The sequence below is a fragment of the Pogoniulus pusillus genome, chromosome 27 (assembly GCF_015220805.1).
Source record: "Pogoniulus pusillus isolate bPogPus1 chromosome 27, bPogPus1.pri, whole genome shotgun sequence".
Classification (NCBI taxonomy): domain Eukaryota; kingdom Metazoa; phylum Chordata; class Aves; order Piciformes; family Lybiidae; genus Pogoniulus; species Pogoniulus pusillus.
Genome location: NC_087290.1, coordinates 16,309,646 through 16,332,728, shown reverse-complemented (window position 1 = coordinate 16,332,728; position 23,083 = coordinate 16,309,646). Strand labels below are relative to the sequence as shown.

The 23,083-nt window shown below is 48.5% G+C and overlaps 1 protein-coding gene and 1 long non-coding RNA gene across 3 annotated transcripts in view; one reads left to right on the top strand and one right to left on the bottom strand.

Moving 5' to 3' along the window:
• The window catches only part of LHFPL3 (LHFPL tetraspan subfamily member 3), a 208,644-nt gene that overhangs the window by 4,359 nt on the left and 181,202 nt on the right, over positions 1–23,083 (bottom strand). The window contains exon 3 of one of the 2 annotated variants that reach the window (XM_064166209.1): positions 22,281–22,328. The exons of the other annotated variant lie outside the window; for it this stretch is intronic. Coding sequence (XP_064022279.1) covers positions 22,312–22,328 — 17 coding nt within the window. The 3' untranslated portion in view covers positions 22,281–22,311. The remainder of the gene's footprint in view (positions 1–22,280; positions 22,329–23,083) is intronic. 2 annotated transcript variants of the gene reach the window in all.
• On the top strand, positions 3,955–19,936 carry LOC135187499 (uncharacterized). The gene is made up of 3 exons (XR_010307350.1): positions 3,955–4,034; positions 6,150–6,296; positions 19,852–19,936. It is a non-coding gene; the product is annotated as an uncharacterized LOC135187499 (long non-coding RNA).

Here is a 23,083-nt window from a genome sequence, read left to right as displayed (position 1 = left end):
GCTGATAAAAGTCCAGAGGAAAACCACAAATATGACCCAGGGGCTGGTACACCTCTGCTATGAGGATAGGCTGAGGGAACTGGGATTGTTCAGCCTGGAGAGGAGACGACTCTGGGGGGGCTTATGACTGCCTTCCAACACCTGCTGGGAACCTGCAGGAAGGCTGCAGAGGGACTTTTTGCAATAGTGTCAACCCACAGGATAAGAGAAAAGGGATTTAAATTGAGGGAGATTAGGCTTAGATTGAAGTTTAGGAAGAAATTCTCTACCTCAAGGGTGGCAAGAGCCTGGAACGGGTTGCCCAGAGAGGCTGTGGATGCCTCCTTCCTGGAGAAGTTCGAGGCCAGGTTGGATGAGGCCTTAAGTGACCTGTTCTAGTGGGAGGTGTCCCTGCCTAAGGCGGGGGGGTTGGAACTGGCTGAGCTTTGAGGTCCCTTCCAAACTAAACCATTCTATGAGTCTATGCATCTCACACAACATCAGCTCTCTCCTCAGGTGTGCAGCTCTTGGCTCGTTGCAGAGGGCCAGGACCCTCCTGGGGTGACTCACTGCATTTTGGAATAGCTCCCACATTGGATGAGTGCCACTGGCTCCTGTGGGACCACAGTCCTGGATGAGACTGGAGGCCTAAGTCAGAGGTGGACAAAGTGAAGTGCATGAATCCTGGAGTTAAAATTATCCTACACAGAGTGAGGAATAGCACAAGTGGAGACATGAAGAGAGATGCTGCTGCCCACACAGAGAAGATATTTTTCAGTCTAAAATATCAAATTATTAAGCAGTTTGGGATTAGTTGCTTGTAACAGGCTGTCAGAGATCTTGTCTGAGCACAGCTGGAGGACAGTTATTTTTTAGTCCTATTGTGGCATGCAGCTGTCTACCAGGACTTCATGGGGCAGCACATGCCTTTGCAGAAGCTGGTTCTAAGATTTTGCACCCAGCCCAGGGGCAGACCAGTCTGGGACTAAAGATGCAAAGAGCAGGGCCAGCCTGGTGGGAAGGCATGAATCAACCTATGTATGGTAGCAAGCTTAGCTGCTCTTGGAATCATAGAATCAACCAGGTTGGAAGAGACCTCCAAGATCATCCAGTCCAACCATCCCCCAGCCCTATCCAGTCAACCAGACCATGGCACTAAGTGCCTCATCCAGGCTTTTGCTGAACACCTCCAGGAATGGCGACTCCACCACCTCCCTGGGCAGCCCATTCCAATGCCAATCACTCTTTCTGGCAAGAACTTTCTCCTAACATCCAGTCTAGACCTCCCCTGGCACAACTTGAGACTGTGTCCCCTTGTTCTGTCCCTGGGTGCCTGGGAGAAGAGACGAACCCCACCTGGCTACAACATCCCTTCAGGTAGTTGTAGACAGCAATGAGCTCTGCCCTGAGCCTCCTCTGCTGCAGGCTGCACACCCCCAGCTCCCTCAGCCTTTCCTCACAGGGCTGTGCCTCAGGCCCCTCACCAGTTTTGTCGCCCTCCTGTGGACACCTTCCAGTACCTCAACATCTTTCTTGAGGAGCCCAGAACTGGACACAGCACTCAAGGGGTGGCTGTGTCAGCTTGTCTTGTCAGCTATGTCTGGAGGTGCAGGTGAACTTTGACTGCAAATCTTGGGAAACAGTGTTAGAGCAGCTTAAAGAAGGTACCTTGCACAGCCTGAAGATTTTTTTAATTACAACAGATCCTTCTTCAACACACATAAACATAACCCAGTGGCAGTGTCAGGCTCCAAGACTCTTGAATATGGGCAGCCTTCAAGCGTCCTGCAAGCCTTCCTAGTCCCTGTCTTAGGTAGCTTTTCTCTAGTTTGAATGTGCCTCCAAGCCTGCAGCATACACATATGTGTTGGTGAGAAAGACAGGAGTGCTGCAGGCAGGAGGAAGAGAGACTTATCTAAGCACAGAGCAAGTTGTAGCTGTCACACCTGTCTGCCAGCACCAGTCTGGGCTGATGGAAGCAGGAATACCTCGGGTGATAGGGCCTCTACTCGTGCCTTGCTAGCAACAGCTTTTGGGTCCCTCAGCTGAGCATCCTGGTGCTGCACAGCCATATCTCCCAAGCAAGCACAACCTCTGCAGCTATCACACGCTCCACTGCCTGGCCTGAACAAGGCAGGAGGTTGTGTGTCTGCTAGAGGTGGGTACTGAAACACTGAGACGCAGTGTTCAGATCCTGCTGAACAGTGGGCAGCATTTTCCTCCATTTCAATATTTGCACTATGCCTGTCAAGAAAAGGAAGACTTTTTTTCAGTCCTGATGAATAAACACAGCAAAAAGCCTCCTATTCTTGCTCCAAAAGAGTTTTCTTATACTGTGGAGCATCAGACAGGCACTTCTTCCTCTGGTGGTCCCTTTCCAGAAGGCTCATCAATTTGTCTTTTGTACCTGGTGATGTTTCTGGCACGTTTGGGATGGGAGTCACGTTTCAAGACAGGTTTGCTGGCGAGGGAGATCTAGTATGTTGTTGGAAGGACTGGAGAGCGACTGAAATGCCTCATCAATAACGTCTTTGACATGAAGTAGCTTCCTGTTCCACAGAGTTTCAGGCTCAAGTCAAGTAAAATCAGCTACTTGTTGTTCGTCTATTTTTATTTCCTCCATGTGGTTTACTGCAGTCTTTCTTTACCCAGATGGTCAGATAAATTGCTGTCAGTAAACACGAGTCCCTGAACAGCGACGTCTAAACTCTTCCTGTTCTTTAACTGTTTGATGAGAAAAAAAAAGTACTTTCTTTACATACTGCTCATTTTCTGGAGTTGTTTTTTGGTTTCTGCCCTGGAACCCAGACAATACAAACAATGTTTTTTTATTTCTCCAGCCTTCAAGCCATGTGATTGGACTGCTCAGAAAGCTCTGCACCATCTTCACTGGACTAAATGGTCTTTGGAGGTCCCTTCCCACTGAGACCATTCTATAATTCTATGATTGTGATCTTTCAGTATCTGAAGGGCACCTACAGGAAAGCTGGGGAGGGACTTTTTAGACTGTCAGGTAGTGATAGGACTGGGGGGAATGGAACAAAGCTAGAAATGGGTAGATTCAGACTGGATGTTGGAAATAAGTTCTTCACCATAAGGATGGTGAGACCCTGGAATGAGTTGCCCAGGGAGGTGGTGGAAGCCCCATTCCTGGAGGTGTTTAAGGCCAGGCTGGATGAGGCTCTAGACAGCCTAATCTAGTGTGAGGTGTCCCTGCCCATGGCAGGGGGGTTGGAACCAGACAAGCCTTGTGGTGCTTTCCAACCCTGACTGATTCTATGATTCTATGAAAAACTCCACAAAGAACTTTGGTCTGTACTTGTTCACTGAGACCCCACTGAGAATCCAAGCATGTCAGTGGAAGTACTGTGGTGAGGTCCTGGGCAGATGGTCCAGAAGCTGCTTGGATTGTCACTATATACACTTACCTTGTTTGAATTTCTTAATTACAGTTTAGCTTTATCTGCTTTATATCTTAGCAGAGTTTTCTTTTGCTGGGCAATGTTAGATGTTGCTTCTGGCACATCTTTAATGTGGGAAAACAAATCTTGTAGACATCTTGTCCAAGCTTGGCCATCAGGGAGGGCTGAAGACAATGCACAGGGCCAGTGTGGGCTCTGAGCAAGCCTGAGCTTAGGAAGATTTGGTCACTGGTTTAAGCACGGTGCTCAGCCTTTGTGTTGGTTTGAGCCTGCTTTTCTGTGCAGCAGAGAGTGAGTAGGAGTTTGGCCCTGGGAGAAAGCCAAGATATTGAAGCAGATTCTTGAAGGTGTCAGCCAGGATCTCTGTGTAAGGAAACTGCTAGCCTGTGGCTTATTTTAGTGGTGTGACAGAAATAGAGCTCTGCTCTTTTCTCAACAGGCTGCATTTCTCCAAAGATTTCAGAATTCACACAGTGAATTTTTCTCTCCTACCCGAAAGAAGGATGCCCGTGACAGTACTCTGGCCATCACATCTCACAGAAATGAAGTTTCCTGAGCTAATCCAGTGGCTTTTTGTTATAATGCCATAACTGCAGGATTGACAAGAAGTTCAACTGAAACATCCCAGAAAAGGTATCACTGTTGGTGAACTCTAAATGTTGCAGAATAATGAAAGCATTTAAAGTTTTCCTCTGTGCAAAGGGATGTGGCACCAGGGGACATAGGTCAGTGACCATGGCAGTCCTCATAATTAGGTTAAAGGTCAGACTCAATGATCTTAGAGGTCTTTTCCAACCCAAACAATTCTATCATTCTTTCCCTCTTCCTACACCTGATTTACATGGACAGTTTTCCATTACCTTGGCTATTTCCACCTTAAGGCAACTGTGTAAACAACAGCTTTCTGTGTAAGGATGTCATTGTAACAGCAGGAGACAGCAGGGAGCTCTCAGGAAGCCACCAGCCTTGTGGAACGCACTAATGGTGGGGCCAGGAGGGATGGATGGATGGATGGATGGATGACAGACATCCCCCTCCCCCCTCCATCTCATCATCTCAAACCAAACTCAGTTTAAACAGGACTCCTCAAAGCTTGGCTAACCCCTTCCTGAGACAGTCAAGGCTCTGACCAACCTAGCAGATAAAGAAGATGCTGATATTGATTTGCTTGGAAGTGAAGCTGCAAAGAAAAGGGAGGATCTTAGGCAAAGGGAAAACAATTCTGGACTGCAGAGTTACACAGAAGCCTTTGAGGAGCTGTGCAGCAATGCCTTTCATTCCACACCTTTAGTACAGGGGTGAGGGGGTTAATGCACTATCCTGCTGTGTAGCTCTAGCGAAGCTCTGGTAAAGGCTTTCATCCTACTGTCCTCTAAACAAGTGATTTTTGTCCATCCTTCCGTCCACAGACTGGAACAGAGAAGGTTTCAGCTCAACATGAGGAGAAACTTCTTTAGTGAGGGTGGTAGAGCCCTGGAACAGGCTGCCCAGAGAGGTTGTGGAGTCTTCTTCTCTGGAGACTTTCCAAACCCACCTGGATGCATTCCTGTGCAAACTACCCTAGGGAATCCTGTTTAGCAGGGGGGGCTGGACTGGATGATCTCTGGAGGTCTTTTCCATCCTCTAAGTATCACAGAACCATGCAGGTTAGCAAAGCCCCTCAGCATCGCCAAGTCCAGCCTAGAACCCTACTCTGCAAGATTCACCTTAAACCATATCCCTAAGCACCACATCCAAACAACCCTTAAACACATGCAGGGTGGGTGACTCCACCACCTCCCTGGGCAGCTCATTCCAGTCCCTGACCACTCTCTCCATGAAAAACTTTTTCCTAATGTCCAATCTAAACCTCCCCAGTCACAGCCTGAGGCCATTCCCCTTGTTCTGTCTCCAGTTACCTGTGAGGAGACCAGCAGCAGCCTCTCCACAGTGTCCCTTCAGGTAGTTGTAGAAAGCCATGAGGTCTCCCCTCAGCCTCCTCTTCCTCAAAGTAACCATCCCCGCCCTCCCTCAGTCTCTTCTCATCAGATTTATTCTCCAGGCCCTTCCCCAGCTTCATTGCCTCCTCTGGACCCACTACAGCACCTCCACATCTCTTGCATTGCAATGCCCAAAACTGAACACAATACTCGAGGTGTGGTCTCAACAAAGCTGAGTCCAAGGGGACAATCACCTCCCTGCTCCTGCTGGCCACAGCATTTCTAAGTCCAGCCAGGATGCCACTGGTCTTGTTGGCTGCCTGGGCACACTGCTGGCTCATATTCAGCTGCCTGTCTGTTACAGCCCCCAGACCCCTTTCTGCCGTTCTGTGATTCTCTCTCATTTTCTCCACCAGGGTATGGTCAGGTAAGTGGTGGGAGCACAGCAGGCTTTGCATGTGCCCTTGGTGCTGGGATGCTCCGGGGCTGATGCCAGGTTGGGGCCACCAGGGCTCAGGGTCATGCTGAGAGCCTGACAGACCCTGGCAGGTGCCACCTGCAGTTGGTGTTTGCACCAACTGAGACACCTCCTCGGTGCTTAAATAATAATGATGGATTTCTGCTCTGGAGTGAGAGGTTGTGTTGTGTGGCTGGGTTGATGTATGTCACTTGTCATCGTCCTTGTCAGCCACCGCTGTCAGCGAGCAGCAGATAAGTAAATCTGTGACGATGCACATCCCAGAGACAGCAGGGATTAAATATGTGATCACATCAGGCACCGAAGCATCTCCTCATTCTGAGTTCTTTTCTACTGGTCATATCTTCTCAGATTGCCCCAGCCCTGGAGAAGAGCCTGGGTTGGAAAAGACCTCCAAGATCACTGAGTCCAACCTGAGGCCACAGGGGGATCACCAGGGGCAAAGTCCCTGCAGCTGGGGAGAATCAAGCTGCTGCTTCGCTCCCAGCGAATGTAAAGGTAAGTGTAAACTCAAGGAAATGCATGGTCTCTGGAGGTGCCTGCCAACCTCTAAGGGTCTGTGGTTTCACTGACTCTGCTATCTGAGGACTTAGAGATGGACCTCAGCAGAAGACAAGCTTGAGGCTTTGCAGGTGTTGAAGCTTTCTGCTTCCCTGTTACGTGAGGTGCCAAATGAGATACATCTTCCTCAGGCCCTACAGAATAGAATGAATCCTTTAATCAGAGACCAATGTCTTCTAATTGCTTGCTGTAAACTCTTATGCAGTAACAACAACTTCTGTGTCTGAAGATGGTATATATCTACTTCAAGCCTCTCAAAACTCTTCCAGAGCCTTTGAACAATTGAGCACAGGGCTAGGATCTGTTAAATTCAGCCCCAAATCAGGAGAACCATGATCCTAGATTATCTAAGGCAGGGCTCAGGTGACACGGGGTGACTTGCTGTTTGCAGTTTCCCCAGCTGGAGGGACTAACATCCACAGGGACACTAAGCCTTCTGACTAAGGACTTACACAGAGGGCCTTTCCACCCACCAGGCAAAGAAAGATTCCCCAGCCCTTATTTCTGTGGCAACTGCACTGTCTAATTTTAACAGCAGGCTGCCATTATCATTTGTTTGCTAAAAATAGACCTGTTTCAAATGCAATTCATTACCCAGCACATTAGGGTAAAGGCAATTTATGCTTCAGCCAAGATGAAACATTTGTAAGGGCTAGATTGGTTCAGGCAAGTATGTGTGGCTTAGACTCAGGGCACGTGGTGCCAGCGGAGATGGTGCTCTGCTTTCAGTCGATTGATGGGACAGATCACGAAATTTAGGAGGCTGCTGAGGAGCTTGGTGCAACCTCCTGCTTCAGCTTAATTAAAAACGTGACCATAATTACGGAAGAAGAAAATGAAAGAACGATCTGGGATGCTAGCAACAGTTCTCTCCCCTGTAGCTGCAGCACGGCACAACTCCAACAAAGGGGTTTCGGGGAGGGGCTACTCTCTACTGTACTGACCACGATGGCTTCTTAGAATGGCAGCATTGCTGCTTCTAGCTCGCAGAACAGGGCATAATTGTGAGTCAGGAAATCACAGACTCAGTCAGGGTTGGGAGAGACCACAAGGATCGTCCAGTTCCAAACCCCCTGCCATGGGCAGGGACACCTCATGCTAGATCAGGCTGTCAAGAGCCTCATCCAGCCTGGCCTTAAATACCACTGGGGATGAGGCTTCTACCACCTCCCTGGGCAACCTGTTCCAGACTCTCACCACCCTCATGCTGAAGAACTTCTTTCTAACATCCAGTCTGAGTCTACCCATTTCTAGCTTTGTTTCATTCCTCCTAGTCCTACCTGACATAGCATAAAGACTCTGGAGTGGGTTTTGAGGAGCTGTGGAGCCAGGAGCAGGACGGTGATTGCTGGTGAACCTCTTCTCCATGAATCACCATTCTCCCTTTGATTACTTAAATAATTCTAGCTTCCAAAGTGTTTTGTGGAAATGAAGTCCTTCAAGCACAATTTGGTAGGTCCTGATGACACTTTTAGCAAGAAGATTTCTAGGGCACGTAGGAAATTACTGCTCTGAATCAAGTTTCACAAGTAGGAACTCAACCTGTGCCTGACATGCCCCTCTGAGAGTCCCTCTTGACTTCCTATTCTAACTCATACTGAAAATAACACACTGTAAATAAATAACTAACCACATAAAGACAGAATCAACTCAGAGTCTTCAAGATTACAGCATGTCAGGGACTGGAATGGACCTCGAAAAATCACCCAGTCCAACTCCCCTGCAGATCTGCAGCACCTAAGCAGATCACACAGGACCACATCCAGGAAGGTTTTGAGTATCTCCAGAGAGGGAGACTCTACAACCCACCCTGGGCAGCCTGTTCCAGGCTTCTGTCACCCTCACAGGGAAAAAAATCCTTCTCATGCTTACATGAAAATTCCTATGCCTCAACTCCCACCCATTGCCCCTTGCCCTGTCATTGGGCATCACCCAGCAGAGCCTGGCTCCAGCCTCTTAGCACTCACCTTTACATCTTTATAACCATTCATGAGGTCTCCCCTCAGGCTTCTCTCCCAGCAGCACAGCCCCAGCTCCCTCAGGCTCTCCTCCTAAGGAAGATGTTCCACTCTCTTCAGCATTTTTGTGGCTGTGCACTGGACTCTCTCATACAGTTCCCTGAGGTCCTTCTTGAACTGAGGGGCCCAGAACTGAACACAATATTCTAGATGCAGCCTCAGTAGGGCTGAGTAGAGGGGCAGGAGAACCTCTCTCCACCTCCTAACCACAGCCCTTCTAATCCACCCCAGTATGGCACTGGCTCTCCTGGCCACAAGAGCACACTGCTGGCTTAAGATCAATCTCCCATCCACTACGACCCTCAGGTTCTTTTTCCCTTCACTGCTCTCCATCAGGTCGGTCCCCAACCTATCCTGATCCCTGGGGTTGTTCTTTCCCAGGTGCAAGACTCTACATCTGCTACTCCACCCTGCTTTGTGTCATCAGCAGAGTTGCTGACAGTGCTCTCTGTGCCCTCATCTGGGTCGCTGGTGAATATATTGAACAGAACCGGTCCCAGTACTGACCCCTGTGGGACTCCATTAGTTACAAGCCTCCAACTAGACTCCGTCCCATTGACGCTCTGACTTCTTCCCTTCAGCCAGTTCCCAATCCACCTCACTACCTGATCATCCAGCTCACACTGCCTCAGTGTAGCCAGAAGGGTGCTGCGGGAGAAGGATGCTGCTCAGGAGGCAGTGATGGATACATCGGGAGAGTCTGACTTTACCCACTAGAGGGGAGTGCTGCACCTGCAGCTCCCAGCTCGCTCCCACAACGCTGAGCACTTCCAGCACGAAAAATGATTGTTCCTTACAATGTAATCCAAACCAATGTAAAACAGGAATATGTTAGAAACCGTTATTAAATGTTCAAAAGGAACACCCTTACAGTCAGAAAGTGCTTCTGCCTCACGTTGAGGTGGCACTTCTGTGCTGTAGTTTATATCCATTACCTCTTGTCCTATCCCAGGGCACAACTGAGAAGAGTTTGTCCCCTCTCTCTTGAGCCCCAGCCCTCATCTATTTCTGAACATTGATTAGATCCCTCTAAGCTTTCTCTTCAGCAGACCAAAAAGTCCCAGGTCCCTCAGTCTCTCTCTCCTCACAGGGCACTGCTCCAGCCCCTCAAGCATCTTCGTAGCCCTCCACTGGACTCTCATCAGTAGATCTCTGTCCCTCCTGAACTGAGGAGCCCCAAACTGAATGCAATATTCCAGGTCAGGTTTCACCAGGGCCGAGTAGACGGGAAGGAGAACCTCCCTTGATCTGCTGACCACACTCTTAATGCACCCCAAGATCCCCTTGGCCTTCTTGGCCACAAGGGCACATTCCTCTCCTATGGATAGCTTCTTGTCCACCAGGACTTTCAGGTCCTTCTCTCCCACTTGGAGATAAGAATGACATGTCTATTGTAGGCTCACAATGATTAGACCTTTTTAATGACTTCTTTGGTTCAGTCACTGAATAGAAGAATAATTTCACAGGCATCTTATTATGGGAATGGGAATTTTTCAGATGCCCTCCAAGCAAGGGTTTTCCTTTCCCTCTGTGCCCCAACTCTTCTTTTCCTGATGTCCTCTTTTCAGCAAGTGTGGTCAGGACACCAGAGCAGGTAAACCACTGGTATGTTTCCTCACATGCTGAGCTGACGCAAGAGGAATGAACCCCCACCACAAATGTGTTCATCTGCTTCAAGGAGGAAATGAAGTGGGAGCTGAGAGAAGCTCAGAGGATGGGGTGGGAAATATGAAAATCTTTTAAAGCTGTGTTTTCTCCTCTCCTCCCTCTCCTAATTGGCTCTTGATCCTGAAAAAAATCCTGCAGACCCAACCAAATGGCAGAGTGCTGCTGTCAGAAACTTCTCATTCATTGCTTTCCCCCCTTGGCTGCCTTTCTGAGGGTTGCAGGCACTTTTCTGCCGTTATTAAGTTCTTCTCTTTCTATATCCATCATAAATTTCAATTTCCTCTGGCCCATTCTGCTTTCCATTTGCTTCTTTTGTGTTCCAAGAAGAGAAGAGGAGGGAGCTCTGGCATTCCAATTATTTATATGTAAATATTTTCTTTACTTTTGTCCTGATTTAACAGAGTCACTTCTATTCCTTGCAGCTTCATTCCTGGCTAGCAAAGCGGTTTATAAAAGCACCAGAAACTCAACATTCTTTTATCCCTGCTGCAAAACTCCTTTCATAATGATGTGCCCTGTTCTAAAAAGTATATGCAGCCTTAATCCTCCAAATATGTAGGGTTTAATATGTATAAATAGCCTACTATGTACATCACCTCAGCACAGAATTTCAATTGCTAGAAAGGCTGAGACTGAATTAAAAGGGAAGCTCTGTGCATGGCAATGAGCTCATTTTGACAGGCTGAATTAATTTTAAATAATAAGGAAGTCATTTCCATCTCACCAAATGCCTGCAATTTTTTCTGCAAAACACTCCAGTCAGAAAACCACTTTGGAGAAATGCCTCCCATACAGAGCTAAGTAAACCAGACAGCAATTTAAAAAAGCAACTAAGTCATCATGAGAATAGTCTAAGGTAGTATTAAGTATTAGTGAACTTCAAGGCCAGCTGCTTTGATTGAGTTCTGCTTTATCTCATTAGCTTTATAATCAGGAAAAGAAGTCTTATCTGAAGATAGATGTAAGCACAGACAAATACCTGCAGTGGTTAGATGGCTTTTTAAAGGATGCAGTCACAGCTGCCTTATGCAAATGAAAAAGACCCACCAAACTGTAAGAAAAAGACATGGGAAGATGTAGACATCCCCACACCACCACCAGCACTCTCTCCTCAACACTGTCCCAAACCTTAGGTGCTTGAAAATGAAATTAAATGGAGCATGTCCAGAGAAGGGCCACTGGGATGCTCAGAGGGCTGCAGCACCTCTGCTGTGAGGACAGACTGAAAGAGTTGGGGCTGTGCAGGCTGGAGAAGAGGAGGCTCCCAGGTGACCTTCTTGTGGCCTTCCAGGATCTGAAGGGGGCCTCCAAGAAAGCTGGGGAGGGACTTTTTAGGATATGAGGTACTGACAGGACTGGGGGGGAGTGGAGCAAAGCTGGAGGTGAAGAGATTCAGAGTGGACATGAGGAGGAAGTTCTTCATCATGAGAGTGGTGAGAGTCTGGAATGGGTTGCCCAGGGAGGTGGTTGAGGCCCCATCCCTGGAGGTGTTTAAGGCCAGGCTGGATGAGGCTCTGGCCAGCCTGCTCTAGGGTAGGGTGTCCCTGCCTGTGGCAGGGGGTTTGGAACTGGATGATCCTTGTGGTCCTTTCCAACCCTGACTGATTCTGTGCAATGGAGAGTCATGTGTGGGACGTGACTTCCTTTCACTGGTGCATGAGCAGAAGAAAGCATGGTGCTTCTTGTGAGACTCAAGACATATTAATACTCATCAGGAACTGAAATACCACCTGATGTTCAGCTCTCTCCTCTAGAGGGGGAGATTCACTTCTGGACTAGAACAGTCACCAGCATTTTCCCACCACTGGGCAGGGACACGTGGCAATAGGACATGTGGCACCACAGAACCACAGAATGTCAGGGGCTGGAAGGGACCTCCAAAGCTCATCCAGTCCAACCTCCCCTGCAGAGCAGGATCACCTAGAGCAGGTCACACAGAAACACATCCAGGCAGGTTTTGACTATCTCCAGAGAGGGAGAGTCCACAAACCCCCTCTGTAGCCTGTTCCAGTGTTCTCTCACCCTCACAGGGAAAAAAAAATCCTCCTCATGTTTAAAGGAAACTTCCTGTGCCTCAGCTTCCACCCATTGCACCAGGGCCTCTGGGCTCCACCCTCATTGCTGGACTGCAGTTTATTTAATGAACTAAGCACAGACAGACCCCTGCTACCTCCACCAGATCCACCCTCTGCAGCCTTCCTTCAGTACTGACTTCTTTTTCAGCACAGAATCAGCAGGAGTATCTAGGTCATTGAGGTCTGTGTCTGTGCATTCCCTTCATCTCTAGCACAGCCTCTGGGGGCTGGGATTTAAGGCCTTCTCCTGAGATCTGGACAAAAAAGTCCCCTTGGGACGCATGCCTGGTGGTTTGCATGTCCACCCAGGAGCTGGGTGTTTGAGCTCTAATCCTTGCAACAGCTAGCTGCTCGACTGCGAAACCTGCTCTAAAATACAGCTTGCTTTGTCCTGTAAGTGAAACTGGGAGAAAGGGAATAAAAAAGCAAGATCAAGGATGACATTGTAGCCTGGTGACAGGGGCACTAAGCTGCTGAAAAGGTGATCTGACTTCCACTCTCCGCTCCCATTAATATTTAACAGTCATTAAATTAAAAGTCAGGGATGTGTAGGATTAACTACAGGTCAGCAGCCTCATACTTATATCCGAAGGAATGAGTGTTAGCATGGATGGAAATGAGGTACTGGGAATGAGCACAGCCACTATGCCAATAACAAGCATCCATTTAAACACTCTCCCTGGGAAACCAAACCAACCAAACTGCTGCTCCAGTGCACAGACCTGCAAAAACCCTGCGCCAGTGCTGAAACCTCCTCCAGCAGAGACACTCACTGAGACAGGAAACTGCTTGGCCACAATCAGCCTTTGCTCTCTGCACTTGCAAGAGACTGACACTGCTGATCGCTGAGAAAACAGCTGCAAACAGCTGTTCATGCACTCAAAAGCAACCATCACAAAACAGCAACCTTTGAAGGATGCTGTAACAGAGCCACCTGCACTGTCAGAAGAGGAGCCGAGTGCTTGTGCAGGAGGACAGCAGACTCACACTGCACCAAGACGCTGGGCTCGTTTTTAATGTTCAAAGTGTGAGTGGCCAATGGCCAGAGCTGAAGGAGAGTTCTCCTGCTCCCCTCCGGCCCAGCCCTGCCATTGCAGCATCACAGGATGTTAGGGGTTTGAAGGCACCTCCACAGTCTATCAAGTCCAACCTCTCTGAAGGAGCAGGACCATAGAATCTAGCACAGGTCACACAGGAACACATCCAGAAGGGTCTTGACAGTCTCCAGAGAAGGAGACTCCACAACCTCTCTGGGGAGCCTGTTCCAGTGCTCCATAGAATCACAGAATCAACCAGGTTGGAAGAGACCTCCAAGATCATCCAGTCCAACCTAGCACCCAGCCCTGTCCGATCAACTGGACCATGGCACAAAGTGCCTCATCCAGTCTCTTTCTGAACACCTCCAAGGACAGTGACTCTACCACCTCCCTGGGCAGCCCATTCCAGTGGCAAATCTCTTTGTGAAGAACTTCCTCCTAACATCCAGCCTGTACCTCCCCCAGCACAACCTGAGACTGTGTCCCCTTGTTCTGTTGCTGGTTGCCTGGGAGAAGAGACCAACCCCACCTGGCTACAACCTCCCTTCAGGTAGTTGTCCATGACCCTTACAGTCAAAAAGTTCTTCCTCATGTTGAGGTGGCACTTCTTGTGCTGTAGTTTATACCCATTACCCCTTGTGCTATCACAGGGTGCAGCTGAGAAGAGTTTGTCCCCTCCCTCTTGACATTCGGCCCTCATCTATTTATAAACATTGATTAGATCCTCTCCAAGTCTTGTCTTCACCAGACCAAAAAGCCCCAGGTCCCTCAGCCTCTCCTCACAGGGCAATGCTCCAGCCCCTTCACCACTACGGCCCAAGAGACACAGCTTGACCTGCCCTTCACTGTGGCTCCTTCAGGTGCAAGTGGGGAGCGTCGCTGATTGCAGGTGTTAGAGTGCAATGGCCAAAACATGTCCTTTCCATGCTTATTGAAACAAAAACTAGCCTAAACCCAAGCAGCCTTTCCATGTCTGGAGGAACCACACGTGAAGACTCTGGGTTGCTTTTCCCCTCCGTCCACAGACAGAAGTGGGCTTGTTTGCCACCCTCCCGTGCACAGGGCAGGCTTCCCACCAGCCGTGTGGCTCCCTGTGCTGATGAGCAGACAGGAGGGGGTCTGTCCTCCACCGAGGGATGCTTGCTGGATTTGCCCAGACAGCTCAGATTTCAAGCAGGTTCTTTTCCCGCGGTTGCTAAGAAACCAAACGGCTCGTCGCGGCTGCTGAAACAACTTAGGATTCCCCCCTCTTTGTTTCATTCTGGGTAACAACAGCTTTAAGCCTCCCAGGGCTCCCCCTGTGCCCCTTGGGGTGAAGAGCTGGGCAAGCACAGTGCTGGGGAGGAGTTTGTCCTCAGTAGCTTTTGACGGATGGCTCAGATTGCACAGGGTAGTTCCTTCCGTGGCCACGAGGAAGCTTCCTACCTTGAACTACCTGCAGGAGCCTCAGAGACACTTAATCACACTCGTCGTTCAAGAGCTTTTCCTGCCCCTTACAGCTCCTGCCAGCACGTCCACCTGACTTGCCAGCAGCTCCAGATACGACTTTGATGAAACCTGCTGTACAACTCCTACCTTACACCAGGGTTTCAAATGACTCCCTCCCATTAAGCTCCTTCACATTCCTTAAGCTCTGGTTAACATCCTGCACACAGCCACCTCTGCAGGGTGCCTGTGACTTGGGACACTGTCAGCTGTCCTGCAGGACTCTACTGTCTTTGCTGGAGTGCCATCAGAGACCACGCCAGCAGGGGCATCCCTACAGCTGAAAGACAGCCAGCCACGGAAGAACAAACCCACACAGAAAATAATGGTGAGCAGCCCTGGGGCTGTTTAGTCTGGAGAAGAGAAGACTGAGAGGAGATCTGATCAGTGTGTACAAATGGCTGAGGGGCAGGTGTCAAGTGGAGGGGGCTAAGCTCTTTTGGGTGGTCAGCAGCAGAGGTCTCTTCTCTCAGGCAGCCAGTGACAGAACAATTCTGGATCTGTTTAGAAGCCATTTGGCTGTGGTGCTTGGGGCTACAGTTTAGGGTGCACCTTGAAGAGTAGGGTTATGGGTTGAACTTGGTGATCCTGAGAGGCATTTCCAGCCTGAATGTTTCTGTGATTCTGTGAGCATCAAGAGAGCCCAGACAGCGAAGGTCATGGAGACTGAGGGTGAAGCTATGGGGGCCTTACTGAGGGAACAAATGCTAAGAGATGTTTTTGTAGAGTGCCAGGAGGATGAAAAAAACACTCTCATGTTGGAGAGAAGATGTTGGTAATGTTGACAATAACACTGAAGGTGTGTGCTGTCTGGATTTAGAACCTAACAGCTTTCCCAGCTACAACCAAAGCAAGCAAGCATATAAGGTAAGGTAAGGGCTTCACTTTTAGCTATAGCTAACAGTTAAATGAAACCATCTGGCACTACTCTCCTGGAGAGTGGAGAATTGCCTACAGATAGGAGAGAGAGGCATTTTAGAAACCAAAACAGACAGAGATGGAGACTCCAGGGGGAGGAAGAAAGTTTCCAGAAGTTGCCGTCACTAAGGAGGAGGATTTAGAAAAACCATGGGCAACAGCTGCATCAAAGCAGACAAGGGAAGAAGTGCACAAAAGAGACTTTGACAGTATGCAGAACAGAGATGAGGGATGCAGAGAGAAGGCAAGGCTGTCTGAAAAGGTACTCAACATTCTCATTTTTAACCTGGTGCACCTCCCCACGTGTTGTTGGCTGTTTGCCCCCAGAGTTAGAGTGGTTTGGAGTGCGCATGCACAGGTCTGCCCCTTGTGTGACACATGCTCACTTGGTCCCATCTGCACTGCACACTGACCCCACGAGTCTGTTCCAGGGTTGTGTCAGGTGTGGAGGTCACAGTGCCCATGAACATGCCTGTATCCACAAGAAAGGAGCTTTGTGCAAACTGGGGACATGCTTGGAGAGGAGGAGACCAAGAGGTGACCTCATTAATGTTGATAAATATGTAAGGGCTGAGTACCAGGATGGAGCCAGCCTCTTCTCAGTGATGCCCAGTGACAGGACAAGGGGCAATGGGTGGAAGGAGGTTCCATGTGAACCTGAGGAAGAATTTTTTCCCTGTGAGGGTGACACAGCACTGGAACAGGCTGCCCAGAGAGGCTGTGGAATCTCCTCTGGAGATACTCAAGAACTGTCTGGGTGCGTTCCTGTGTGATCTGCTCTAGGTGATCCTGCTCTGGCAGGGGGGCTGGACCAGATGATCTTTGGAGGTCCATTCCAGCCCCTGACAGTCTGTGATTCTGTGAAACACTCCCTTTCTTGGCAGTCTTACCAACTGTCCCTTTCTTATCTAGCGAGAGAAGCAAATCTTGCAAGCCACAGGGATTGTGTGCTGGATATTGTATGTACCACTGACTGCAGATCTGTGTACACCTGATAGCAACCAGGGACTGGCTGACCCGCTGAGTTTTGCATGGTTGGGTTTGTCATGTCCTTGAGTCTGTCATCTAAAGTCACAGGCTCACAGGATGTTAGGGGTTGGAAGGGAACTCTGCAGATCTTCGAGTCCAACCCCTCTGTCACAGCAGCACCAGAGAATCTAGCGCAGGTCACACAGGAACACATCCAGACAGGGCTGGAAAGGCTCCAGAGAAGGAGACTCCACAACCTCTCTGGGCAGCCTGTTCCAGTGCTCTGTCACCCTTACAGTCCAGAAGTTCTTCATGTTGAGGTGGAACTTCCTGTGCTGTAGTTTCCATCCCTTGCCTCTTGTCCTATCCCACAACACAACTGAGCAGAGGCTGTCCCTGTCCTTCATTTCCTGACCCCAAGTCCTCATCTATTTAGAGACATTTATTAGATCCCTTCTTAGTCTTCTCTCCAGACTAAACAGCCCCAGGTCCCTCAGGGCATAGTCTGCCCTACAGGAATTGTATGACATTTAGCCAGAGGTGATGATGCTCCCACAAAGATGCACTATTGATAGGGAGATGTAATGGCTTAGCTGAAAGCATTACTTATCTTTCCAGTAAGTTGTGTCCTGATTTAGTAACAGATTCCATTTCTGGCTCATACTGTCTCCAGTGAGTCTGCATTACAACAGCAATGCAAACAAATTAAACAAAGTCTTGAGATGCTGCTATCAGAGATTTGTCCCTGGTGTCCTTTGATTTACTTCTTGAGATCTCCTCTGACATGAACTGGATGGAAGCAATATTTTCTCCCCTTCAAAGTTGAGCTGAGCTCAAGTACCTCTCAGAATACATAAGCTCTGCTTTCAGAGCTGCCTTCAGGCATTCTGGAGATTGACTGCCCTCCCCTTAATATATATCAGGCTAAGGATAGCTCTATGTCTTCATTCCAGTGAAATTACTTTTCCCTCTGCATTTCCTTGGCATCCATATGTTGGTGCTTTGTATGTCCTGAACCAATATCAAAATGAAAACACCCTTGCTGTCTTTTCTTGCTGTTTGACAAAGGGAGATACAGAGGTACATGTCCTCCTTCCTTTTCACCACCTGTCCCTCTCTAGCGAGGACCCAAATTATCCACAGATCTCGTTTGCCAGCAGGAAGAGATTCTTACATTTTGCTATCTTTGTAATTGCACTGCAGACACCAGGGGTGAGAATAACCTAGCAATTACCCTTCACACCACTCCAAGTCTGTTGAAGATGGCTCTCTACAGCAGGAGATGTGGTTTCCAGAGCATGTTTTGGCATGAAACAAAAATCATAGTGGGAAAAGAATTGATTCCATGGGCATCAGTATAGAGTCTTTTTGTTTGTTTGCTTTTGTTTCTAATCTTTTAGAGAAACATTTTCTGCCAGAAATGATGTGATTAGGATGAGGAGCATTTGAGGTCTCGTGGAGCTAGCATTTTTGTCCAAAGCACAACAAAAAATGTATTATATGTAAAGAATTATATATTGAGCAAAAAGAAAATGCTGGCTGATTGGAAAATTCAAACCAGTTGCTCACCAGCAAGACAGGAAAAGCAGTGTGTGCAACAGCATCAGCCACTTTAGCTTAGCTCAGGTACAATCACTTCTGAGGTTCACACATTGCCAGGTTGGAAGATGCTACTGGTTTGACCTCATTAATGTTTATAAAGATGTAAAGGGTGAGTGCCAAGAGGCTGGAGCCAGGCTCTGCTGGGTAGTACCCAATGACAGGCCAAGGGGCAATGGGTGGAAGCTGAGGCATAGGAAGCTTCCTGTAAAGATGAGGAGGATTTTTTTTTCCCTGTGAGGGTGAGAGAGCACTGGCACAGGCTGCCCAGGGGTGTTGTGGAGTCTCCTTCTCTGGAGATATTCCAGAACTGCCTGGATGTGTTCCTGTGTGATCTGCTCTAGGTGCTCCTGCTCTGCAGGGGCTTGGATGGGATGAGCTTTGGAGGTCCCTTCCAGCCCCTGACATTCTGTGACTCTGTGTTTGCCTAGGCTTCTGCCTGTTAAATTCTGAGCCATTAGTTTAAGCCAGCCCTAGTGAAGGACTGCTATTGAGCTCTGCTGAAGGAAGGAAAGCTTGAGGCTGGCTGAGCTTTTCCATGTCTTTGATACAAACCTCACAATTTTCATCTCAGGAATCTGGATGGCCTTTGAGCAAGGTAGGCAGTGGTATTCTGCTGGGCAGATTTTGCTTTGTCAGCTGTCCCACGGTCTTTTAGGAGCAAGTCTGTCTGTGGCCCTCAGCCAGCAAAGCACTTAAATGGGAGCTGTCAGTCCATGGATCATCCTGCTGCTGAAGGCAGCAATGTGCTTTGCTGGGCTGGGTCCAGTGTAACTCCCATGCCCCTGATTTGCACAAAGCTCTGTCACATCCCAGGGAGCCATATTAAGGTGCTGGATGGGTGCTGCACACTGCCAGGGACTGCACTCCTGGAGTCATAACCACACTTTCAAAAAGGAACAAGTATGTTTTGCTTAAAGTTAGCCAGCACTGTTTTGGGTTGCCAGCAGCCTGAGCGCCATGAAAGGAGTTTTCCTTGGTTGACGAGGACTGGGCTAGGGAACAGTTAAGTAATCTGGACACCCATAAATCCATGGGTCCTGATGGCATGCACCCATGGATGCTGAGGGAGCTGGCACAGGTCACTGCCAGTCCACTCTCACAGAATCACAGAATCAACCAGGTTGGAAAAGACCTCTAGGACCATCAAGTCCAACCTATGCTCTAACCCTTCTAATTAACTAAACCATGGCATTAAGTGCCTCATCCAGCCTCCTGTGTCCATTGTCTTTGGTAAGTCAGGGTGGACAGGAGAGGCTCCAGGGGTCCCTTCCAACCCCTAACATCTTGTGATCCTGTGACTGGAGGAGGGCAAACATCACTGGATGGCCGCACAGCCTGCAGCTGGATCAGCCAAGGCTGGGTGTCTGCGAGATGGCTAGCTGCAGCAATCCTGTAATTGGAGTCAGAGAACCGAAGGAAGGGGAGGTGGCAACCAGGGAATTCAGCCCAATTCAGGGAATCTGAACTTTGGACTAAGAGTAATTTATGTGATGAAAATGGGATCGTAAGAGGCTTAATTAGATGCTTTGGGAAGCCAGACTATTTCTTGTCACAGCAGTGCAGAGCAACAAGGCTCAAAGGCAAATTCGGGCTCCTCAAGCAGTGCTCACAGACAGATCTTGTGACAGATCTTGCTCTTACCAAGTAGGGTGTGTTTGACATCCCTGTGCCATGCACAACAACCGTGGGGAGGTGTTAGCTGATTTGTTTTGCTGTGCAGGACACTGGACCCTGGGAGGAGCTGGGAGATTGCAGCACGGCCCTGCTGTGTGCGGGTGCCACGGCTCCAGCTTCCCAAGGAGGCACAGCTTGGTAAGCGAAGGGGCTGAGCTGAAGGAGCATATAGACTGCTTGGCAGGTGGGAATGGAGATCTATAGCGCTCCTGCCTCAGCACCTCACTTCAGTCTCAGAGGCTCTGACTGCTGGCAGGGGCTCTCCGAGGAGGAGGAGGCAGGGGAATCACACATCTCTTACAGATTGCCGTTCTCTTCTGCTACATGTCCCCAGCACTGACTGTGTTTGAAAATGCAGCTTGCAGGCTTCTTTGGCAATGATTTAAAAAGATAATCTTACCTCTGTAGAGACTTCAGTTTTCCAGCCCTATTTTTCCCTAGCTTTGTGTTCACCATTGATGGTAATTAGGAGCTCCTTAGCCTCGTTAGCCTGGCCTTTTCCTTTGTCACTGAGAACAGTGAAGGTGACCTTGCTTGCCGGGTGGATTTGCTCAGCTCTGACAGTCTAATCATTAATGTCTTAGGAACAGAGGAAAGGATTTTACAGTGGAAACTTGAGAACAGCATCACATAGAGTGTCAGCTGGCAGGTCTCCAGTAAATCAAAAGTAGGTAAGTTTGTAATAAGCCATCCTGTTCTCACACAGCACACGCTCTAACTCCACTTCTTTCACGTAGGGGGTGCAATGGAGGGGAGCAATATGTTTGTTGCATGATAAGAAGATACAACAACTGACTACAAGTGTAGCTCAGCTGCAAGTGGAGAACTGGGTATACTGAAAGGAGTAACTAGCATCTGATAATCTCTATTTTATCATCCAGAAAAGTGGAACAGTGGCCAGTGCACTGACCTCCAGTGAACACAGGATCACAGGACTGGAGGAGACCTCCACAGATCATTGAGTCCACCCCCCCATGCCAGAGCAGGGCCATAGAATCTAGTTCAGGTCACACAGGAATGCATCCAGACAGGGCTGGAAAATCTCCAGAGGAGACTCCACAACCTCTCTGGGGAGCCTGTGCCAGTGCTCTGTCACCCTTACAGTCAAGAAGTTCTTCCTCCTGTTGAAGTGGAATTTCCTGTGCTGTAGTTTATACTTATTACCTCTTGTTCTATCACAGGGCACAACTGAGAAGAGTTTGCCTCTTGACCTCCAGCTGTCATCTATTTCTGAACATTGATTAGATCCCCTCTAAGTCTTCTCTTCATCAGACCAAACAGCCTCAGGTCTCTCAGCCTCTCCTTACAGGGCAGTACTTCAGCCCCTTCATCATCTTGGTAGCTCTCTGTTGGACTGCATCCAGTAGATCCCTATCCCTCTGGAACTGGGGAGTCCAAAACTGAACGCAATATTCCAGGTGAGGTGATTTGTTTCAGGTAATATCTGACAGCACAGTGAAAGTTTTATCAGTGGCTTCACTCTACTGCCCACTCACACAGTCTTGAAATTGCAGGATCATTGACAACCATCAGTAGGAAGGAACTTCTGGAGGTCATGTATTCCAGTTCCCTGTTCAAAGCAGGTCCAGCCAGAGCAGGTTGCTCAGGGGAATGGCCAGTTAAGTTCCGAGTATCTCCAAGGACAAAGACAACACTGCCTTGCTGGGCAACCTGGTCAGTATTTGACCACCCTCATGAGAGTGTGCATAAAATATGAAAAGCATTCCCAGGGCAACAGAAACCAAGCTGGTGAATAACAGTTCTCTCAATACCAGGAAGCACCAGAAGACCCATGTGGGTAAGTCTGCTTCAGGTGCCCAGTCTCACCTCCATAAGCATTCCTCATACTAAAATTAACAGAGCTATGTAAGCACAGGAGAACAGCCTATTTGCCCAGAGTACTTTTTAAGCAGACTACTGTGAAAACAACATTTTTCTTTCCAGCACAAAGTAAGAGTCTGACAAGAGAGGAGTGGTCACAGAGCATTGATGTTGCAAAGGCACAGATGTGGGCAGCAGAGCCGTACACAGCAGCCAGTTGCAGCAGTACCAGGCTTCTAGAAAAGGCAAACTGGGAGCTGCTGCTTTCTGTTGGCAAGCACAACAAAGAAATCTTGATACTGTTTCTGACCATCTCGACTGCACGTTTTGGCTTTTCTGCAGTACATTTCTAAACAGCTATACCCAATGGGCCCCTGGTCCTTGTAGGCACATCTGAATGTTACTTCAGAATAACACACACGCTGCAGATTTGCCCCTAGCAGCTACCACAAGCTATGGAAAAAGGCAGACTATTAAGAATACACAACCCCAAAGCTGGGACTTTATAAATACCAGACAAAATGCTTGTATGCTGCTGAACATGCTGCCTAACATCAGGAACGTGAGACGACAGCAGAAAGCCATGCAACGTATTTTGGCAGAAGCAGGCAAACACTTCATAGCTTGTCCCCTGGATGCCATGCTCACACTTACATTGTTCTGTGGCATACTACCTTAACTTGTTTTAAGCATTTCCATCGTCTGTGAGGTAGGGAGGGAAAAACAGAATAGTTAAGATACAATCAAACGAGACCTTGCACATCGTAGTATAATTTGTGAACAGTCTGAGGTGTGAACTGTTGAGGCTTCTGTTTCAGTTTATCAAGGCAAGGAAATACAGTAAAGCCAGGTGAGTGATTTAATGGGTTACTAAGGAGCTAGATGAAAAAACTAGGATTAACAGAGGAGAAATAGTGACAGAACATCAAAAAACCCCAAACCAAACACAGCACATAAAAAGCAAAGGAATGTTGTGCCTTGCTGCATTTTCCTTTTCTGTCATCAAAATCTCAGCCATATCTTTTGATCAGTGGGCAATTTAAAGCACTGTCTTAGTCTGTCTGCTTTAAAAACACTGGCATAAAGATGCAAAATTAAAACCCAAGCAAGAACAAGTCAGAACAAGGAATCTGATCAGAGCATATCAGCTATCATATCAGTATGCACAGATCACAGAATCGCAGCATTAACCAGATTGGGAAAGATCTTTGAGATCATCCAGTCCAACCTATCACCTAACACCTTCTAGTTAACTAAACCATGGCATCAAGTGCCTCATCCAGCCTCCTCTTAAACACCTCCAGGGACAGTGACTCCACCACCTCCATGGGCAGCCCATTCCAATGCCAATCACTCTTGCTGTGAAGAACTTCTTCCTAACATCCAGCCAAAACCTCCCCTGGTGAGGGGCCTGGAGCACAAATCCTATGAGGAGAGGTTGAGGGAGCTGGGCCTGT